Here is a 23259-nt window from a genome sequence, read left to right on the forward strand (position 1 = left end):
ATGACAAGTTTGAAGACAGTTAACACTGGAGCATGGCTATGGTATCTGTATAGCTTAGAGTAGGTTCTGAATACACGGAGTTAGAAGTTATACTTTATAATAGGCATCGTTATAGTAGTTTCTCTTTGTTCCACATATACTTATATTATTAAATATTATTATATTATTAAACATTATTTATATGGTTAAATTCAATGCTCTTTGTAGATACATTAGATAAATAGTTATTAGAGCTAACAGATACTGATAAATTAATATCTGCCTGGTACTGGCTAAGTGTTGAATTTTTTACATGAAGCAAAGATCTACTTCCTTGGTGTCAATGCAGGAGTGTTAAATACTCTCAAGAGTTAGGATGTTGAAAAAGTTTAGGTTCTTGGGTAGAGTAATTCCTGTGTACAGAACCAGGAGATGACAGATCTCCAGAATTTTCTTAAATACATAGACGGGATACAACATGATCAATTATTGCCTTAAACTTTCAAAATTATTACTTAAGGTTTTATAATACCTCGTGTAAAATTATGTTCTTTAGGAAATATATGGCACAGCTTAGCACAAAATCTACAGCTCTATAAAAATTTGATAAATTGGCCAAAAGGTCGTGGAAAGGTAAGGACTTAATTGTAGCAGTTATCTATACAGACACGTACAGGCTAATGCAGACACGTTTCACTGTGCCATCATCTACTGTGGTATAACAAACTACTGCAAACTTTAATGACTTCAAAATCAGTCATTTTATTATGTCGCTATTTCGAGGGTCAGGAATTTGAGCAGGGTTCTGTTGAGTGGTTCCTTTGTTCCACACGGCATCAATGGAGGTCACTGAAACGTATTCAGGTGGTGGATGGTCTGGTCTGGGGGAGCCAATAAAAGTCAGCAGGATTCAGCAGGGGATGCTGGAAGGCAGGGCTCAGCTGGGACTGGTGACCCAAAGACAAACACAGTGGCCCTTCCTGCATGGCAGTCTCGTAAGAGTTAAAATTCTTATATGGCAGCTCAGGGCTACCAGAGAGTATGTTTCAAAACAACTCAGTAGAAGATGCAAGTTTCATTGTAGCTTAACCTTGAAAATTCAAGACATTCTATTTTTGAAAATCCTCCATATCCTAGTTTCCCAAGCAAGCCCCTGAGGTCAGCCCCGATTTAAGGGGTGAGGAATTAGACTCTATCTCTTGATAGGAGGAAAGCAAAGAATATGAGACCAACTCTAATCTACATACAACTAGACCAACTGATGGAGCACCTGGGCATAGCAACTATCCTTAGACTCCCTCTGTCTGCGATCCTTATGGCTGGATGGACAGCACTTACTTCTGCAATGTGTTCTGGTTCTCTGCCAACGGAAGACGAATCCAAATCCCCAGATATGAGCAGTTGGATTCATGTGTTCTAGTGCTGCTCCATTTTTTCTTCACTAAGCCACTATGATCAAAAAAGTCTTTTTGTGTGTCTGGTGTCTATTATTTATTAGTTTTAGAGCTTTTCCCAGTCATGGACCACAGAAGGTCAGAGCTGCAAAGGACCCCAAGAGATAAAATCTGGTTGTGTTTTATAGATGAAATTTATAGCTAAAGTAGCTCTGTGACCTGTCCAAGGTCAGAAACTGATTAGGGACAGAGCCACCCACAGCTGGGATCTCCTGCAGCGTGCTTGAAGAGAGGCAATTTTGATTTATCTGTAGAATGGGCACCCTGTTTACCTGATTTTCCCCCTAGAAATAGACCACTGGCCTTGATTCAGTCTCCTATTGTATCATGCAATATTTAAAAAGAAACTACATATTTCAAGTACATCAATTTATAAGATATAATCTTATATATCCAACCTATTTTCTCAGTTCACATTTAACAAATGTTTACTGAGTACCTACCAAGTTCTGGCATGTATACAGACATGATTCCTTTCAAGAGGCTTTCCTTCCAGTTAAAAGGCCATAACACAAAGTTTACCATGACCACTTTGCCCTGGGCTACTTATTTGATCATGCTATTTTATCTTTAGGATATTTCTATAAGGCATTTTCCCTCCTCCTTTCATTTCCAGAATAGACCAAGAGGCCTACGATTCTGAGGTTTTATTCTACTCAGGGCATGGATTTGGAGTGGGTGATGGTAAAAGAATCCACAGATCAATGGGGGAAGTCTAGCTGTTATTGCTCCTTTTGTTTCAAGAGATATTTGCTCATTACATGAGGTGACAGATAGCTTTGACTCTAGTCCATGGGGACTCTAGGTGACTGCCCTAAATACAGACAGTCGTGGTAGCTGGAATTTTCTGTTGATGTGGTGCCCTGTCACCATTAGCTTTTGTCTTCTTCTGCTGTGGCTCATTTATCTTTCTCCAGGATCAGCCGGGAGAGGACGAGGAGGTGTGGACAGGACTCGCCTGCTGACTGTGACACCATCTTCGACATCACGTCCACCCCAGCCCGCTTCTCCCAGAGCTGGGCGGGACCACTCTTCCCGCTCAGCTGGGAGGAGCCCCAAGCTGGTTGTCCTGCCCCGGGTAGGGGTGGAGAGGGGCGGGTGAACAGCAGACCCCCATCCTCCCCGGGAGACGTCAAAGGCCCAGCGAAGGCAGGCCTTCCGGGGTGGAAAGGGGGCAGTGGGGTGTGTGCCTGGGGCCGGGCCGGCGGCTGGGAGGCCGCGGGTGCGGGGAGCGACGGCAGTTTGCTCCCCGGGTCTCCCGGCCGGCGCCGGCTCCCGCGGGTGGGGAGGAGAAGGAACCAGATGGGCGGGTTCAAGCGTTGGCGGCGGCGGTCCCGGGGCCGCCGGCTCCTCCCCGCGAGTGTGCCTGTCTGCCGCTCGCCGCGCTGAGGCAGTGCGGCGGCGGGCGGGCCGAGGCTGCCGCCCAGCGCCCTCACCGAGGCCATGCCCCGGCCCTAGCGTGCCTGCCGCAGCCCGCGCCCAGCGCCCCGTCCCGCGCCCCGCAGCCCCGCAGCCCCGCGCCCGCCGCCGCTTCTTCAATGGGCAACCTGCTCGGCGGGGTCAGCTTCCGCGAGCCCACCACCGTGGAGGACTGCGACTCCACCTGGCAGACGGACTCGGAGCCAGAGCCCGAGCCCGAGGAGCCGGGGCCGGCCGGCGGCGGCGGCGAGGGCCCGGGGCCGGAGCCCGAGCAGCCTGCGCAGCCCCCGGAGCGAGTCGGCGGGCGGCCCCGCGCCAGCCCCGCGCCGGACGAAGACGCCGAGGCGGCGGGCGCCGAGCAGGTACGCGGCCCCGCGGTGGCCTCGGGCCGGGCCAGGGCGCCCCTGCCCCTTGAGGAAGGACGTCGCCGGGGATAGGAGCAAGCGCCGAGCGACCCCCGCGCACAGGGGCAGGGGCGCCGGGGGCTGCTGGTCCTCTGCGGCCAGACCCCTCCGCGCCGGCGGCCGTCCCGCAGCCCCGCGGACCCGGGGGCCTGTCGTGGCCGCGAGCGCCGGAGCCGTGCCCTGCCGGCCTGGGGCCTGACCGCGGGCACGACAAGGAAGTCCCTCAAGGCAGAATCCAACTTGAATGGGTGTTTTCTTTGCCTCTGCCGCGCAGCTGGGTGCTGCGAAGGTGGGGTGGGAGGAACCTGTCTAAAAATAGAGGATGGTGAAAACTGGTCTAGTGCGTGTTATTGGTAAAAATTACCCAGAATAAGGAGGGACTGCCCCTAAGGAGTAGCGAGCACTCTCCCCTACAGTGGGGTCTACAGCCATTAAAAGTACTGTGGAAGGTCCCCAACCGGAGTTAAAACGCCACAATTCTTACCCTAAGTAAGGCCTTTCAACTGAGTTCAGGGCACTCTTCAAAACTCTTGTATCATCCAGAGACTTGTTGATCCAACTGTGCTTAAATCATTTGCCTAATTCAATTTGGAGGAGAGGTTAGTAAAGAGAGAAATATCCTTTTAACCTCTGACTTACTGCAAATAATTCAGACAACTTTGAAGAGCAGGACCTGTACAGCCAGCCCTCTAAAGAAGTGCGCGTCTGGAGGTATTTAAGGTTTGTGGTTCTGCATTAGGCCCTCCTCTTTCTCAGCTGTGGAGGAATGAGAGTGAGGAGAAAAAAAATGGAGCCCAAAGTCAAATATGCCCACGGGTGCTTGGCTGGAGTAGAGGAGTCACCACCTAAATATTACAGCTAAAGCTGCCTCATAAATCTGGATGATCACCTCTGTGTAGGTCAGGAGAAAGCGAAGTCCTCGTGCAGGCTCTATGCTGAACATGTTATTTCAATCGCCTGCAATTTCAGGGGTTGGGGGGTTGGGTGGGAATTGCTGTTTTTCGTCCCCATTTTAGACAAAACTGAGGTTTAGAGAATATGAAAAGTTTGCCCAAGAACATCCAGGGAGACAATGAATGATGCAAACCCAAGTATGTCTGTAACCAACGTAGAACCTTTAACCTGTTGGAATTGTGACTCTCTCTCTGCTCCTTGTGTTCTTGATTTGTGGATGGGTCATTTTGCATTGCGAATTCAACCCCCCTCCCCCAAAAAAGTATTAGAGACTGTATGCCAGTTTTCCCCTTTCTCTTGTTTCCCAATTAAGTAGCCTTCTCAAAGAATCTTGGGATATCAAAAAACACCAGCTTAGATTCAATCCATCTAAGTAGGTCCATCTATATAAAACAATTTGATAATTAATGTTTCAGTCAATTACTTGTGACCCCAGAAAATGGTGGACCACAGCAGCCATCCCTTTTCCCCTTCAGTGATTTATTTTTCTTGTTAGTGTCACCATTTAACTTCTTTAAAAAATCTCCTTTTTAATGTTGCTTTTTGACTATCATTTGTTGCCTCTCCCCATAGTCATTTGCAAGTACTGCTAGAACTACCTCTAGAACATATCCCAGTGTGGCGACTACTCACCTCCTTCGTTGCCCTTATTCCTAGTTCAAGTGAATATTTGACCAATGATGGCGCCTTTAAGTAAGATGGGCAAGTCTGGGGAAAAAGCATCATCAGAGGTTAAATCAAGAATTTTCTTGAATTTTATATCCTATTAGACATCCAAGTGGAATTCTTAACGTATCTATGGATGAAGCCTTCCAGGGCTGCAGTCATCAGCTTATAAGAATGGTGGTGTACAAAGTTGTGGGAGATACGTGGCCATTAAGGAGTGATGAGGAATAAGAACTAAACCCTGGACACTCCTCAATTTAGAACATATGAATAGGAGGAGGAGCCAAAGAGAAGACGGACAAGGGGAAACCAATGAAATAGGGAGAAACCAGGAGAGTTATGGCACCTGACAGTATTTCAGGAAGGAGGGAGACATTTAACTGGCCCAGTACTGCTGGGAAGTTGCCTGAGTTGAGCCTTGAGACATGGTTTGGTGAAAATGGAGATTTGTTGGTGACACTGAAAGAGCCATTTAGATGGAATGCCAAGGATGAAAGCCTGATTGTGGCACGTCATGGGAGAAGAGGAAGAGAAGACAGGGTTAGGTATGCACAGTTCTTTGGTGATATTTTACTATAATAGGGAGCAGAGCTATGGATCTGCATTTGAGGGGGGATTTGGGCCAAGGAAGGTTGTGTAGATACTATGTTTGTCTGCCAAGGGGAATGTTCTAGAAAGAGAGAAATTTTGATGATGCAGGAAATAGGAACAACATATTAAGGAACAAAATCCTTAGCTGAGCAGGTGAAAGGAGACAGGATAGAAATTCCAAAAGGAGCAGAAGTTAGAGAAACAAGGTCAGATGCTCGCAGGTTGGTACAGTTAGAGGTTGGAGGATGCAGTTATTCTCATGATAATCTTGGGAAATAGGTAGGGCATGAGTCATTATATTGTTTCACAGAAGGTAAAACTAAGATTCAGTTAAGTGGTTGGCTTAAGGCCTCACAAATAAGTAGCAGAGTTAAGACAACCCAAATCTTGGGCTGTTGACAGTTCGCCACGGTTCCTATCATGCTCCTTCACTGGAGCTGAAATGCATTCGTGGCTAATTAGTTGGACTTGCAGCCTCAAGCCTGGGATTCCAGTTCCTGTGCTGTCACCAAGCTCCAGGCCTTGTTCAACTTCTCTGAGCCTGGGTTACCTTGTTTCTAAGATGGAAACACTAAGAACTGCCATCCCGGTATGTCATAAAAATCAGATGAAATAATATACATGTAAGTGCTTTGTAAATGGAAAAGTGCTTTCTATACAAATGTAGGATGATGATTCATTTGGTTGTAGCTCAGGCTAAATAGATTCAGAAACTTGCTAGGCAGAGCTATTTTGAAACGTGTGGCAAGGACCAGAATTTAAGCTTTTCCTTGCTTATGTAACATGACAGAGTAGCTAATGTTAAACATCAGAGAATTTGGTGTTAAAGTAAGTATCTCTATCCTTGTAGTAATAGTGAGAATCACACCACTTCAAAAATGTGTGAAAATTGCTTGGAGGATGCTGATCTGTCAACACAGATGGGGGTGGAGGATGATGAGAAAGGGATCGGGAGGGTGGTGAAGCTCTTAATGAATATTCAGACCTAAACTTTGTCTTCTGTTTCATCATCGTCATCTGTCTTATTGTCCTTCTGCATGACGCGGGACACAAAGTACTTCCTTACACATTCTAACAGTACATATAGTTAGAGAATTGAAACTGATTACATTGACCCATATCTTACATTTTAAAAATTATTCATGGTGGTGAGAATTTTTAGAATTTAAGTAGTATGAATAAACTACCGCATATAAGTTACTACAATCTGAAGTTCATTTCATTTGAGAGCTTTTGCTACTTTGTATATACGTATTTTGAATTTGCTGATTTATGTCACCTTGTGTTATTACTGGATTCACAGATTATTCATGCTTTTGTGTACTTGTTATGGTGCTACAAAGGATGGAGTTTAGAAAGCTATTTAGTTTGTTTTAAAAATCCTCTTTTCATAAGTTTTATTTTCCTTCTAAGTACAGCTAAATGTTGCAAAGTTAATGACAGTTTTCTTTGTAGGATTGACTTCTTATCTTAACAATTTTTTTGTATTATGTATTCTAAAATAAATTTTGTCATAGAATCACTTGTGTGACCTCTGGCAAAGTAAATGTCTTAAATTCATTTTGAGTTCTATTTCTGCTGAATATTGATCTAGAACATTTGGCCTCTATAGGCTCTTGGTTTTATTCAGTAAAACACCTTAGGACAAATGTTATTGGGTTCAAATCAGGCAAAAAGAATGCCAATAAATGCTACTAGGAAGCCTTATTAAAAGAAAATTTCTAATATTGTCATTATTCTGAACAGCTTGATACTTTTCAGGCTTTCCTTATGGATGTTCATTATTTTAAATGTTCTGGAGATTTCTCAGTGAGATTATCTTACTTCACCATGTAAATGGAATTTCATTTTTTATTTTAGGGTGGTGAGTCCACCGAAGCAACTGCCAAACCAAAGAGAAGCTTTTATGCTGCAAGGGATCTGTACAAATATCGACATCAGTACCCAGTAAGAGCATAGAACGTTTTTTCTAAAATGTAAAATATTTCCTGTTTTTTCTTATTTTGTGGTGCTAGTAAGCAAACATGCGAGAAGGGTCCTTGTGCCTTTTTTTATGTGTCCATATGCTGGAGATTGATTTATTTTTTTCCTTTAGCAGAACTTCAAAGATATTCGATATCAAAATGACTTGAGCAATCTTCGGTTTTATAAGAATAAAATTCCATTTAAGCCAGATGGTGAGTAATCTGCTGTCCTGGTAAAAAGCAAACTTTAAATAATAACATACACCTAGTTGTTCTTTGTTTGTTCTGTGGTCAGTACCTTCTTAATGCATTTGTTCATCGACTGGCTTTACTTTGCTATGTGGTCTAGTCTGATGTATCCCCAAAGTTTCAGACTCTAGACTTGTGAACATCCACTTGGCAAATTCTGGAGGAATAACTAGATTAGCAATACCTTCCCACCGCTTGTTCATGGTAGCTATTATCTGAAGGAGAGTGGGGGCCACTTCTATGAGAGGCAAAGAGATGAGATTTATAAATTTATAGAATCACAGAATATTATATTACTAGGAAACATTAGAGGAAATCAAATTAATCTTCCTCATTTTAAAGATGAGGTCACTGGGTCTTAAAGCTTGAATGACTGACTTGTCTGATCACTTGATTGTAGGGTTGGGTCTAGGATCCAGAGTTCGATATTCTTTTCCCACCACACCATACCCCCAAATTATTTAGGATATAATTGAAAAGTAATGTTTATATGAGAATTATCTTTCCTGTTGATTTTCAGAGTCAGGGGTCAGGGAGCTTCACCAGTCCCAGTCCAGTGTTCCGATATCCTGGGAAGAGAACTCCGGAGAGAGTAGATCTCCATTCAACTTTGCCAAATAAACTGCCTCCTCCTTCAGAACTGTAAAATTGCCCTGGCAGGATTTTCTAAGATTCTCCCCCTATAGGGAGAGGATGCGTTCACTATGGTAATACGCATATTTCACTGAGGCACCGTGCTGTGGTTCATGGCGGGCATCCTAATTTTATCCAGGTCAAACCAGCAAAGTTGGCTTCTCTCCTTCTCGCCCTTATCTCTGTGAGGTGACCAGATGGCCCTGGCTTCTGCTCTTTGCTCTTAGTGGAAGCTGAGCCAAATTCACAGCCATGTGAGTCGGGAATGAGGGTCATAGATTGCAAAGCTTTCCAAGTAGCAGGACTACATTCTTTGGTGAACTAACTGGAGGAAGGCTATCTGAAGGCTGAGAGGAGGAGTTCCTGTACTGTGCACTGAGAGATGTAACAGTTGGGAGTTAGGATTTAAGAACATTGTTGCAATGGCCAGATCCACTTGTCTTTAATTAATTTCTGGTGTCCCAAAAGTCTGCTCTGATTTAGGAGGAAACCTCTGGGTAAAAATGCTCTGCTGTATTTACTAGTGATAGAAACACACTGCTTTATTTACTAATTGAAATAATACTAATTAAATTATTGGTTTTTTAGGACCTGGGACAAGAAAACCTTTTGAAGAAATGCAATGATAGATTGTTAATTTGACTCTGACTTGAATTTAATAAAATTTACCTAAAGGAATGCCTTCAAATATTAAAAACGTTGGACATGACAGTATTTAACTGAATTATTTTTATATTTCCTTTTTTTAAAAAGATTTTATTTATTTATTTGAGAGTGAGAGAGCACTAGAGAGAGAGACCAAGCACAAGTGAGGGTTAGAGGGAGAAGGAGAAGCAGGCTTCCCCCTGAGCAGGGAGCCCGACAACGTGGGGCTCAATCCCAGGATCCTGGGATCATGATCTGAGCTGGAGGCAGATGCTTAATGGACTGAGCCACCCAGGCACCCCTATTTTAGTATTTCTAGTAGTGAATTAATTAATTAATTAATTAGTTAATTTATATTATGTTCAGTTAGCTACCATATGGTACATCATTAGTTTTTGGTGTAGTGTTGAGAGACTATGGACTCCAGGAAACAAACTGAGGGTTTCAGAAGGGAGGGGGTGGGGGGATGGGGTAGTTGTGAATTTATTTTTGAGGTAGTAATTTAAAGTAATAACTTTAAGCACTGCATTAATTTTTTTGTAATCTTTACCACAAAATTTATTTTGAAATCTTACACGGTTGGTGTAGGGGTCAGGAGTTTTATCTAAGGTCACATAAAATGTTATTTTAGTTTATTATATAAATTACATAAACTCATCCAGTTTCCTCCCCAGCATATGTACATGTACACATACACCATCCCCCCCCCCAACATACACTTGCCAATAAGCATAAGCCTGCAATGATGTATTGTAATTATTAAGCAGGAGGAGGGATAGTTGGAAGGGAAATTATGGAGTAAATGGTTTTAAAATGCTGATAAAGCCAGCGGTATGATCACAAACAACTTTTTACTTAGCCTTCCAAGAGTAGACTTCTACAAACTGGTGATCTCTGGTGAAAACAAGAATGAGATGAATTATGTTGTTGTGTTTTTTTCTATAAAATCGACTAAATGGCCACATAGTCAATTGTGGGGACCGAGACAGTATTAGAGAAGCAGGAGGGTTTTGTTCTATAGTTGGCCCTGGAACAGTGTAGGGGTAACGGGCGCTAACCCCGTGCAGTCAGAAATCCGTGTGTAACTTTTGACTTACCCAAAACTTAATTGCTAATAGTCTCCTGTTGACTGGAAGATTTACTAATGGCATAAATAGTTGATGAACGCATATTTTGCATGTGATAGTCATTACGTACTGTATTCTTATAAAAAAGTTCAAACTCATGTTCAAAGGTCAACTATACTAAGTTCTTACGGGGAGACAGTAGGATGTGGTGAAGAGGCCTTAGTTTTTGGAACCAGAAAGACCTGTGTTCTACTCCTAGCTTTATTCTTTTGTTAGTGCGTGACTTTGAACAAATCGTACAATGTCCTCATTAGTAAAATGGGGATGGTAGCACTGGTTTGGGAGAGTTTTGTGAAGATTAAGCTGGACGATGTATACTGTGGGTAATACGGATCCTTTTTCTTCCATTTTTCCTTCTTCCCTTTCCATCTCCTTTTTCATGCTTTTCTCCCTCTCTTTCTCTTCTCTCACCTTTCTTTTATTCCTTTTTTTTCCCTGGGCTACATTTCATTTTGATCCCACCTTGTATTTAAAGAACGTAGGACCATCTAGAGCAGGGCTTGGCAAACTTTTCTGTCGAGGGCCGGATAGTAAATATTTTCAGCTATGTGGGCCATGTAGTCTCTGTTGCAACTACTCAACTCTACTGTGGTAGTGTAAAATAACTAATGAAGTTGCATGGCTGTGTTCCAATAAAACTTTATTTATAAAACAAATGGCATAGTTTGTCAGCTTCTGCTTTAGAGTAACACTGTCTGGTAGAACTCTCTGTGATTTGAGGTGCCATTGAGTTTTGAAAAATTAGGCCTGTTACATAACTGAGCATATGGCATAGGGTATTCTTCTTGGTATAATTTTTAGGTGCTATTAGTAAATTTCAGAGGTTTTACTATAAAGATTAAGTGGTTACATGTTACAATGCCTTCAACAGTGTCTTAAATGTCTGGCTCATTTTCTAAATATTTACTACCTAGGTGTTTACATTGAAGAAGTTCTAAATAAGTGGAAAGGAGATTATGAAAAGCTGGAGCACAACCACACTTACATTCAATGGTCAGTTACATTTCTGTATCTTGAACCATGTCGTATTTAATCGTGTGTGTTTTCCAGATAACATTAATATAACAATATTATTTTTCTAAAAAATAGGCTTTTCCCCCTGAGAGAACAAGGCTTGAACTTTTATGCTAAAGAATTAACTACATATGAAATTGAGGTAATGCAAGCTCATTTCATTTTATAGGAGATGGCCAAATAATATTGCTATTTTATTGTCCTAGTAACTACTGAATCATTTCAGCTAACTTTTTCCCCCCCTTAGGAGTTCAAAAAAACAAAAGAAGCAATTAAAAGATTCCTCCTGGCTTATAAGATGATGTTAGAATTTTTTGGAATAAAACTGGTTGATAAAACTGGAAATGTCGCTCGGGCCGTTAACTGGCAGGAAAGGTTTCAGCATCTGAATGAGTAAGTAAAGCCCCCGCCGGTGCATTGGGGCCAGCATGTTATTTTTTCTTGGTTGGAATTCTCTGTGGAACATAGGAACAACTAATAGATGGGCCCCGGAATTTGAATTCAAAAGCTAGTCTGAAATGCATTTTATCCGTTGTTCTGTGTTCTAAAGTATAACAAAACAACAAGAAATGGATGAAATTGCTGGTAGGAATAAGGCCATTCCGCTTCAGAGCTCTTTCTTCCTGAAACCTCTCTACTGCCCAGGCCCCTCTTTATACGCGGTTCTTGGCATTTATGCTTCTTTCTTGTACACAGGTTTCCACATCCCCTCTGCTAGGTTGTGACCTTCTTGTGCACAGTCTGTCATTGAGCATGGTACCTTCTTAGATTACATCCATAAACTAGGCCTATGACATATAAAAGTCATTTTATAAGGCTGAGCTTGTGCCTATACATTGCTAAAAAAGAGGGAAAATTAGAATCTTCAGTATTTTGGTAAAGAACAAAAGCCCACTTTTGCTTACTAAATCCTACAACCTGTGAAGAAAATTTTTAACTTGGCTTCTTTGGAATTGATTTGCTGTATTCTTTTGCCTGGATATTTATAACTTTCATTAATACTTACACCCAAAGTTTATTTTTCTTATTATTTTCTTTGTATGCAAACTGATTTTTTTTTCTTTTTAATTATGGGGTGACTTATGAATGCTGGACCATTAAACCAACAGCTTTAAAGCATTTTTTTTTTTAGCACATTATAATTAGCTGAGTTGGGCAAGTACCAAGAAAAAACAAAGTAACCTAAGAAATTTTTCTTTGCCCAACAGTTTTGAGCATCAATTAACTGAATTTTTTGGTGTTTTTCTAGAACTTTCATCTTGGTTTGCTAAAATGAGTATAAGTATTAATGTTTAAGCCTTAAGACTTCTTTTTACTTTATTAGTCATAGTCAACACTATTAAAATGGTAGCTTGTACTAAAACACCGAAGATATGGGCATAAAGCTTTATGATCCTGATTAGAAGACCCATTAACTCATAACTCAAGTTAAATTTGATTTATAAAGGACACTTACCGCAGAAGCATATACGCCGCTGCCTGAGCAATCTGGGCGGCTGTCTCTGGACAGTTTCTAAACCCTCCTGTCATACTGTCAACGAAAGCTATACGCAAGTAGCCCACTGACGTGAAAGACAGCAGCACGACTATCATTGTAGGGAATCGCCATCCCAGCTTCTTGTTTCTGCTTGGACTAGCAATCTTGTTTAGTAAATGTTTGTTGAACAAACAATGAACAAAAGACGTTTGCCAGGTTAAATCCTCCTTGGGGTTTTATTTTCAGTTGCTCTATCCGATAGTTGGCAATAGAACCCTTCTGAAGGTTTTAGTTAAAATGATCTCCTGGCTTGGGTCAGGGGAAGGGAGCCTGAAGTAACCGTCGCATTCCCTCGCCCCATTCAGATCCTTTTCTTTCCACCGCGCACTGTCTCTCCTTTTCCTTTCCCTGGGTATTGCACAGAGCTTTTATTTGTGTTTTAATCTGTGTGACATCTTGAGTTTCTTAGAGTAGGCAGGAAACTCAATATATTTATAGTAGCCCAGCAGACAAAAAAGTATTGAATGAAAGTGAAATGAAGTAACGTTCAGTGAACAAGTGACCATGACTAAAAGAAGTGAAGTATTTTCAGACACGGGAGTACAAATATATAGAGCAACCACTCAGATGTATTTCTGATTTTATTTGTAATCACCTTAGATTGTGGGGCCACACTTTAGAGCCTGGATTTGCTTCTCACTTGTATTTGCCACCTCCTTGCTCTTGCCTTTTGTGTGTTCTCTCTTCACCTACCTGGTCTTCCTGACACCTGCCGTCCTGTTTACCACCCGCAGTCGGGAAGCGCAGCTTCTCTCTTTTATCTGCTATGCTCACAACATTAGGAGGTTTTAGCTGCTCTCTTCTCTTCCATTTTGTCTTTGTCATATTTATTTCGAATCCTACTGAAGCGCTCAGTTTCTTTCTTGTATACTTCTGTTCCATAAGCCTCATTTTCATTCTCTTCAACCCAAGTTTTTGTCCTTTTCTACTGTTATGTAAATATTTTAAATCAGAGCGTGTGTAGATACAGATAAATGTGTGCAGAAATTTCATCTTGGCCGTACATCTCAGACTGGATATGTGCAACTGACCTGGTTGCAATAGAGTAAATTTTGTTGGATCATGTAACTCATCTTTGGGATTTTTAAAGAAAAATATTCCCCCCACTTTTCCATACATCTCTTTCTCAGATTTATGAAGCAGATGTTGCTCAAGGATTTTATCACTGAGTTTTTGGAGACTAGAAACTCCATACTAACCTAAGTCAACTCTGCTGCTAATGGCACATTGTCTTAACCTCATTCAAATTCATGCTGTCTTAGAAGACTCTTCCTTCCTAACTATTAAAAAATACAGATTCATAAGACTAAAACGTGTCTGCTATGTTTTACCCTTTGACCTCAAAGAGTTGAATATTGAGATAATACTTTTATGCTAAACATCCAGAAGAATGGGAATGATAAAACTGCTGGACTTGTCTTTTCCAAGGTTTGGCTAGCCTGAATCATTAAGGTTTTCCTTTTGTCCAGACAAACTTTCTTATTAAAATATAAAACTGTGGAACCATCCCCTTCTGTCCCTCAGATAGTTCAACATCCTTCTTCACTTTCCCCAAATAATTTGCTAGCTCTTTGTAAATGAAATACTCCAAGAAACCAAAGCAGGTATATTCCTTGCTTGTATAAAGTTCAATGTCTGGTGTATAAAATAGGTTTTAGGAAGTTAGAAGTAAGTGGTGGTTATGGTTGTGCGTCACTGTAGGGTCAATAAATACCCGGGCTGTTGATGATGCATGATTAATACACGCAGCTGAAGAAGCCTTGAGGATATGGCCAGGTATTTGTAATAAGGCAACTATTGCCCAGTGACACAGGGCAGGTATTTTATGAATTGTGAGAGAGAGGCTTGGAAAGCCTTCATCTGATAATGGCCTTAGTTTGGGAACAGAGAAGTAATTTGGGGAAAAGGGCATCATTGGAGTCCATGCCATTATAAGCAAAATTTAAAATTCTCTGGGAAAAAGGAGAGAGAGGCCATGGGTGGAAGATAATTAGGTGATTAAGTTGGGATAGGTACGTATAGGTGGCCCTTAGTACCATATTTAAATAATAACAATAACAATATCAATTTTAAATAGTATCTAATGTTTTTTGAGTTCTACATGCCCTGCATATGTCTCAACTCATTTGATTCTTCTAGCACTCCAGTAAGATATGGGCCATTTCCCCTATTTTACAGATGAGGATACTGAGTCAGAGAGAGATACCGTAACCTCACGTAGCTGTGGGTGGTTGAGCCATGGCGTGAACTCAGGTGTGACTTCAAAGCCCACGCTCCTAACTATATTCTGCTACAGGAGTCAGTTTTGCATCCTTTGTTACAATTGTTCTAGCAAGGTAGAATGGTTTTTAATGCTTTCCTTATGAACTGGCTAAAATGGTGGATTTTGCTGACACTGTAAGTCATACCTTCAGCTGATAGCTGATGTTGCGTTTGTGCTTGGTACCAGTTACGTGTGGTGGGTACAGTATAGCTGGTGGTGTTGCAAATAATTGCTCTAGTAGTCACATCCTCAGAGCACTTAAACAACAATTCAGCATGAGTGGGAGTCAATTTTAGATGTAAATATTTTTCAAATACGAAGAGCTAAAGCAACAAGGGGAATTTATATTATATATTTGAATTTCACGTAGATTGGCATTACATTGCTGTATAAGGTTTTAATAACTTCTCGTTTATTCTTCCAATGGTGTCTAATATGGCTTTCAGTAAAGTCATTTGGTTGGAAATATTTTTCCAATACTTTTCTTTCCCCTGCTTTCCTTCACCTGATTTCCCCCCCACATTTTATCCAATCCTCTCTTTCAGGTCCCAGCACAACTATTTACGAATCACTCGTATTCTTAAAAGCCTCGGTGAGCTTGGATATGAAAGTTTTAAATCTCCTCTTGTAAAATTTATTCTTCATGAAGCTCTTGTGGAAAATACTATTCCCAATATTAAACAGAGTGCTCTGGAGTATTTTGTTTATACAATTAGAGACAGGAGAGAGAGGAGAAAGCTCCTACGTTTCGCCCAGAAACATTACACGCCTTCAGAGAATTTTATCTGGGGGCCGCCGAGGAAAGAACAGTCAGAGGGAAGCAAAGCCCAGAAAATGCCTGCCCCTCCCACCTCTGGTCATATCAGTCAAACTTCTATGCACAAAAAATCCAAGGACTCCAAAAATTCCTCCTCAGCTGTTCATTTAAATAGCAAAACAGCCGAAGAAAAAAGAGCAGCACCTGGAGGGGCTGCAGAGGAGACAGACAAGCCCAGCGCCGAGGAGTCCAGCAGTGAAGCTACCAAGCCGGGAACCACAGAGGATGCTCCTGCCGAAAATTCCAATTCTGAGCCCGAAAAACCAGTCACCAATCCCACAGAGAGGAAGGAGGGTGCAGCTCCTCCTGAAAAAGAGGAAGAAGGTGAAAACCCTAACAAAGACTGTGAAGATCCTGGAACTGCAGGTTCCCACGAAGACGGACAATTACAGTGAAGTATCAGAGAACCCCCACCCCAGCGTAGGTAAGGGGGGAGGAACTGTACAAGGTCTCCGGAAGAAGAGGTCACATTGCAAATTTTAGCCATCTGTGTTTGTGATTTCTGTTGTCAAGTTTTGTTGTTGGTTTTTTATTTTGGGTGACCATGAGTTAAATCTTCAGTAAGAAGTTTTAAGCAAGACCCAGTAAACGAATGTGTTCTGTAAGGCTTTTAGGATGTGATGTTTCAAATTCTGTACATAATTATTAGCTTTTAAATGACTTTCAATACATCTGCAAATAATCACGTAGTATTTGATATATCAAATAAATTCTTTGGGAGATTACAGTCAAGAGGATAAATTTCATTCTGTTGCCATGCTTTTTTGCCCAATTTATGGATTTATTTTTTAAGCTGGAAAAACAAATTTGGTCGTTTCAGATGTGTTCTGAAAGTGATTTGGACTCATCATTACAACACCTCAGCATGCTTATTTTTAAATTCTGGTACATGAAATTTATGTTCTCAGGGAGCTATAATCTCCCAGCCCATTTCTTGGCCCCACTGTCCTTTCCTCCTTCCCTCTCTCAGCACTTGCCCTCATTTGCCATTTTTGTCAGCCAACATGTGCTTTTCTAGGGAACGTTCAAGTGATCCCCTGTGCTGAAATTTAAATGGAACAGGGGGCACTTTCAACTGTATGATAATCAAGAATTTGCTTTTTTAAAATAATAAAAATGTTTTTCTCTGTTAAATGCTTAAGAACAAATTTTGATGCAGAGCCCAAGAAAAGGATTTTGCTTTTATAAGGCTGTTCCATATAAATTTGGTGCTTGTTTCTGAATGCAAATGACTAAAGAATTAAAAAATAAGGGAAGAAATTACTCATTTTTCAACAGCATGCTTCTTATACTGGCAACAAGGCAGTGGTCCCTAAATCCTCGACTGTCTGAGTGTTCTGTGGGCTATGAAATTAATATTATTGCTTAGTCCAGAGTATCTTTAAAAAAGAAAACAATTTGATGTATCTCTAACTTGTCAAACCTTGAAATTGAGAATAGATTTGAAATTCCATATCCTCAGGCTTAGCAAGCGCTTAATGTGTTGATGCTGGTTAAGAGCAAGTAATTTTATTTCCTGTGCTACTATTACTAATTACAAATCAGAAAATAATCAGAAACGCTGTGGTGAGAACTTCAGAGCATACATACAAATACAGTTGAAGCAATTAATAGAAAAAAAATTTCACTTTCATTTGGAGCAGAATTGGCTTTTGTGTATCTCTTGGGCTTTTAGATTCACTTTAACCCCCCAAGAATTTTTACTATGTCCTATTTGTTAGTCGTATCACACCGTCTTCTGTTACCTTTGTGATCAGGGGATTTCCAGCAGAGGATTTCTAGAGACTATATCAACAGTATGCCTTTAGAAATACTTTATTGCTTCGAAGTTTACACGAAGCATCACAGTTGCTCAAACTTGACTTTTTAAATATGAATATTAGTAACCAAGTTGTATCTCCTACTCCAATTAACATAGAGCGTTTTCTCATTTTTGGTTCCCGTAATATCCCAATTTTTGCTTTCTTTTGTTTTGTGAAGGGAGCATAAAGATTCGGGAAAACAATTCTGCTTTTGCATTTCAGTTTCTTTTTTGTATGGACCCTGTAATGTGGTGCTTGTAGCAATGTCCCCTAGCGCTAATAAACAGTTTTCCAGGGTTAGACGGTAAGAGTAGTTGTCACATTGAGCTGAAATGTAGGAACATGATTAATTCAAAATAGCTCACCAATTTTGAATACATGATAAAGTGTTCAGACTGCTTTCTAAGTGTAAAATATTAAAAATGTGTGACCAGATATTAAAATATTAATAAACAGTGGACAGAGACTAAAATAAGTGGATATAATCTGAATGACTTGGAAACTATAGTATATCAGAGCCCTTACGAGTAAAAACATTTCATTCAAGAATTTAACTTTTAGAATATTATTCCTAATTAGGGGTTTGATTAGATTGTGCCAATTAATTTGAGAATATTTGGTCTCAAGGGAAAAACCACCTGGCTCCCATTTAAAACAGTGGCCTTTTCCCACGATGTCGTGTTTAAGATCCATATTCATATGTAATAGTATGATTCCTCTATTTAATCTGCAAATAATTTACGAGAGAATTCTTCAGTGGAGAACAAGTGAGGGGATGTCATTCCTTTTGCAGATAAACATTATGAGTGTCGAATTTTTTTTCTATGAAGAATACTTTGTACAATTAATAGTTTTTTAAATAAGATCTATAGATATGTATTTATGTGGGTCTCAGATATGAAACAGCCCTCTGGGTTTGACTCTGATGTTTTGTATTTTTAAAAACTACCATATGCTTGCAAGAAATTTATTGAGAAAGCTGTTTTAAAAATGCGGTGAAGCATGGCCAAATAGCTAGAAACATTATTGAATCTTTGCAAATATATAGACTTTATTGCTGTACCTTGGACTGCGAGGATATAAACATTGGCTATTGATAAAATATTAAATTGCATTTCATGGCAAATAGATGTTATATCGCTTGGTTAGTCTAGTACATTTCTAATATTTTGTGCTTTCATATCTCTAAGGAGATAATATATGTGAAAGTATTTTGAAATACTGTAAAGTGATATATAATTATAAGATATATTTCTGTACGGTAGAGAAAAAGTTTATAACATTAAAAATATTGTATCATTATACAGTTTCATGCTCAATCTCATAAGAAACTCTAAATCATGATAAAAGTGAAAAATGTGTCTGCGTTCTCTAAATCAGGTCTAGTTCTCAGTTCAAAATTTATTTTGTATAGTTTTATTTTGAATTTAGGTTTTGAGACTACTTCTTTTCAGCTTCAAGTAGAAAATAAAATGTACAACTCAGGAGTTACTAGAGAAGTTCTAAGATTTTTTTTGCTAAGTATTAAAAATATAAACATATGAAAATGTCATTTAACACCTGTCGTTGTTACTGTTTCATATTTTGTTGTATAGAATTACCTACTTTGCTTCTAGCTTTTATGCTTTAATCTGAGTGAAAATATGATCTGGTGGAAAAGGAAAAACAGTGCAGTGTTCTGAGTTTCTTTAAAAGACCATTTTAGTAGGTAAACTTCCATATCAAGTGGTCAAAAACTGGTTGAACTGACAGAGACTATTTGGTTAACGGTTTAAAGTTAAATTTTCCAAGTTTAAAATAGAATTATGATTGAGTTTATACTCTATGGAGTAACTAATCAACCAGGTTTTTTTGTCTTTCTATAATTGAGGTTCTTCTAGAAGCTTTATTTTCTAACCTGAGAAAAGAAGGACATTCTCGATCTTACCTGAATGTAGCTTCATCTATGGGTCTTTTATGTCTATTTGGGCTGAGTGGGGATCCTTTGTTATAGGAGTGGTTTTGAAGATTTCTAATCTGTTTCCCACTTAGATAATTTCCCTTTTGTCTTTTGGGGTATATGTGTTAAATATAAGGTAGGCTGGAGTTAGAATTGCTAGAATCATTTCAAATGCAGCCGTGGTTGTAGAGAATGATGACAGGTAGTCATCAGAGTATGGGTCAATCAGGGTCAATGTAGGATCTGGAAAGTTAGGAGTGACATATATTGGCTTCTTTCAACTTTGAATTCCACAGTGTTTATGACATGAACAGATTTGTGTGGGTAATCTCTAGGGTGACAGTGAGTACTACCCTGCCTCCTTCCCTGTTCTAGTTATCCAGCCCACCCAGCAGATTGTGTTCAGGGACAGGCTGTGTTTTTAGAAATCCCTTATTACTGAAGTTAATAATAATATAGTTATAAATATGAATGCCTGGAGGTGTCCAGATGTGCCTTAACTAATGTAAATGGTTTTCATTCAGAAGTTTAAATTTTTACTCCGCTGTAAAATCTTGCCACAAGGAACTTTCCAAACCGTGAATATCAGTTATTTTAATGAATTTATGTTGGTGCTTTTTTCATTTTGGAGAACTTTCCCTTTGTGACAATAGTATTAGTTCGTAAGGAAGTGCACTTGCCACAGTGTTCAGCAATGGGTTGTATTTGACAAAAAGTGTTTACGGTAAGAAAGATTAACTGCATTGGTACATTTATGCTCTTGCCTGATTTTGCTACATGCTATGATTTTCATTTAAACATTTCTCAGTTACTACAAGTAATATTTATCTGCATTTTACCCTCTTCTTAGCTGCAGATGGATGCAGAAAATGGAATTCTGCTAGAGAATTATTTAAAAGTTTAATTCCAGTAGATGGTCAGAGGACTCTGAAACCAATTTTCTTATTAGAAACATTTAAAAAGCACTGTTTTTGCTTTTTTTCCTAGATGAGAATGTTTTTTGTCATCTGCTTTTTTCCTGATCTGTTGAGAATTACTGTTTTAGTTATTTGTGGGAAATAACTTCTTAATATGTTTGTTGCTTGAATTAAAGTTTTCATATGGAGGATACAATTAAGTACTTTGTTTTATGGCTTAAACTTTGCCTGGAAGTAGAGTCGAGAATGGGGACTAAGAATCAGGTGGGCGGGCATCTTGGTAAAGTGGAGCCAACACTGGGTTCCAGTCTCTCCAAAGGCACAATGAGTCCTCAGAGCTTCCTCGGAATCACTAGGGTATTGAGCCCCATTATCCCTGACTTCTGAAGAAGGCGGACTACCTTGGACTCCATAGACAATTTTAATAGGTACCAATTTTCACAAAATATGTTATAATTTGCTACTATTTTGTAGTTGTTTAGGAAATTGTGAGCAATTGGACACCTGCTATGTAAATTGTAGATGAATCTTTATAACTATCTTGGGAAATACTGAAACACCATTTCCACCCACCCCACCAGTTCTTCAATCAAAAATTCTTTTGGGTTGTTCTTTCATAGATACATATTAAAAAGCTTTTATAAAATGACTCAGTATATTTTAAAAATGAACTGAAAGGGAAAAGACATTGATACCTACTTGTTATGCTGAAAGACCTTGTTAAAAAAATCAGAAACCTTATGGAAATATATTTAAGCTATGAAGTTTATCATATTTTCATTTTTAAATTATAGTAGAGTTTATGGAACAGTTTACATTTTTAAATTATAGCAGAGTTTACGGAACAGCTTACATTTACATTACAGAGAGATTAGTTATATAATAATATTGGTCCTAAGAAATGTTCCAGTTCTATACTCATTGGTCAAATGGGCATTGTTTTTTTCAGTGCTGATAGATTTAGTTTCAGGTGAAGAAAAGGAAAACACAAATGAAATAACAGATTAGAAACAGTAACAAGAAACTTAACTACAGAAATAAAGATATAACCAATGATGGGTTTGTACAAGTGACAGGATTATTGGGAGCAGGTGAGGAATGATTTATAAGAGCTTTATGGCAGGGATGTGATTTCAGAATTAGCTCTATGTTGTTTGTGCCGAGGAGATCAGGGATTGGTGTGCAGACGGAATTGCATTAATCCTCTCGTGTGAACCGTGACTTCTGCCTACTCCACAGTAGACTGAAACCTTTCAGTAGACTGATAGAAGTAGGCAAATGATCAGATACCAAGTTTAATTTCTTTGCCAGTGTGTATCAACATAGTGGTTTTACTAACAAGAAATTAAACTGAGGGACTGGCTGAGATAAGATTCAGTAATAAGGTTGTCCAGAAATGAAGTAACTCTCTCCCATAAAAGAGTTGACAGCATATTAATTGTGCAGTGCTACAATTAAGAATGAGAGCAAAGCATTAGCTTATTCTTTGACAAGCATTTTTTTTTTCATTTTTGTAAAAAGACCATTTACTCACTTTCCCTAAATAAGCTATTGGCCTTTTATTAGTATTACCTAAGAAGATAGATGGCCAACTGGGTCCTGGAACTATTTCCCTTTGGAAACTACTGTGTCCTTTGTATTTTAAGTATGTCAGGAAAATGGGTATGATTTTTTTTTTTAAAGATTTATTTATTTATTTATTTATTTATTTATTTATTTGACAGAGAGAGACAGAGAAAGAGGGAACACAAGCAGGGGGCACTAGTGGGAGAAGAAGAAGCAGGCTCCCAGCAGAGGAGCCTGATGTGGGGCTCGATCCCAGAACGCTGGGATCACGCCCTGAGCTGAAGGCAGACGCTTAACGACGGCGCCACCCAGGCACCCCAATGGGTATGATTCTTAACAAGATGTATGTTTTACTTCCCACCTAAGCTCTCACTGTCCTGCAGCTACTGGGTCTTTGTGCTCTCTGTTCTACTGCAGTATGAATTACAGAATGCTGTGCATGTCTGTTAGGACAAATACCATGTGTGTGTGGTAGGAGTTGTAACCAGTTTCTGGATCTGTATGGTACTATGAAACACTTATTTTATAATTCTGTAATTGTATGGCAGTGTTATGCCAAAAATGTATAAAGAACAATAGTTTCTGTTGCTGACTGCTGTATTTTAAAATATTGTTTCTGAAATAATATATTTAGAGTTCCTTTAGAGTAATTATTTTTTAAAAACTATTGCCAAATATACATCCTGTAAAATGAATAAAAGCCACTTTATCTTGGTTTAACATTTTAGCATTATGTTAGAGTACATTATATTGATTTTGCATGATTAAAATATTTTTGAAGAGCTGGAACAAATGACTTGCTGTTTTTCTATGATTAGACATATTTTTATGATTATCATGTGAGATCAACATTATTTCCTTTTATCTTGTAAAATAAATATTTTATTTTGAAGGGCGAAACCTTATTTGCATATGAAGTTATTTTCGTTGCAAGATTTTGGAGGGCAGATCGCATGTGTAAATACCTGGATGTTTATTATTTCTTTTTTTGCTTTTCTCTAATGCAAAGTTTAAAAAGTATATTGAACACAGATAAATGAAAGTGAATGATTAATGGAGACGATGTTTCTTCACTAAATAGGGCTGGTCTTTTTAATAAGTCTTTTTAATAAGAGTACAGTTGACACACACGGTCACATTAGTTTCAGGTGTACAAACTAGTGATTCAGTTTCTCTGTATGTCATGCCCACAAGAGTAGCTACCAGCCGTCACCATACAACGCTGTTACAGTAGCATTGTAATAAGTCAGATTTTTGACTAAGAAAAATGCAGTTGTGAGGTGAAAATGAAGAGGTTGCTCTAGATATCATGGGACAGT

At 39.4% G+C, this 23259-nt stretch overlaps 1 protein-coding gene across 3 annotated transcripts; it reads left to right on the plus strand.

The window, feature by feature from the left end:
• Positions 1 to 2615: 2615 nt before the first annotated feature.
• On the plus strand, positions 2616 to 22840 carry OGFRL1 (opioid growth factor receptor like 1). 3 transcript variants are annotated; one of them, XR_007190174.2, is made up of 8 exons: positions 2616 to 3214; positions 7328 to 7414; positions 7563 to 7644; positions 11000 to 11078; positions 11175 to 11241; positions 11347 to 11492; positions 15445 to 20802; positions 22099 to 22840. XR_007190174.2 is itself a non-coding variant. In XM_026507101.4 (7 exons), exons 1-7 carry the CDS (start codon positions 2972 to 2974, stop codon positions 16109 to 16111), a joined length of 1371 nt encoding a protein of 456 aa, XP_026362886.2. In that variant the 5' UTR covers positions 2616 to 2971; the 3' UTR covers positions 16112 to 22840. The 3 variants fall into 3 exon arrangements, 2 of the variants coding, with proteins under 2 accessions (XP_026362886.2, XP_026362888.2); XM_026507101.4 differs by having other exon boundaries at positions 15445 to 22840; XM_026507103.4 differs by having other exon boundaries at positions 7566 to 7644; positions 15445 to 22840.
• Positions 22841 to 23259: the final 419 nt, after the last annotated feature.

The sequence above is a fragment of the Ursus arctos genome, unplaced genomic scaffold, assembly GCF_023065955.2.
Source record: "Ursus arctos isolate Adak ecotype North America unplaced genomic scaffold, UrsArc2.0 scaffold_29, whole genome shotgun sequence".
Taxonomy (NCBI): domain Eukaryota; kingdom Metazoa; phylum Chordata; class Mammalia; order Carnivora; family Ursidae; genus Ursus; species Ursus arctos.

What these genes read in the sequence shown, in the direction of transcription:
- OGFRL1 (XM_026507101.4), top strand. Translation starts at nt 2,972, where the DNA reads ATGGGCAACCTGCTCGGCGGGGTCAGCTTCCGCGAGCCCACCACCGTG. An exon ending in AATATCGACATCAGTACCCA is followed by an intron (nt 7,415 to 7,562) that starts GTAAGAGCATAG and finishes TTTTTCCTTTAG; the next exon opens with CAGAACTTCAAAGATATTCG. An exon ending in AGGTTTCAGCATCTGAATGA is followed by an intron (nt 11,493 to 15,444) that starts GTAAGTAAAGCC and finishes CCTCTCTTTCAG; the next exon opens with GTCCCAGCACAACTATTTAC.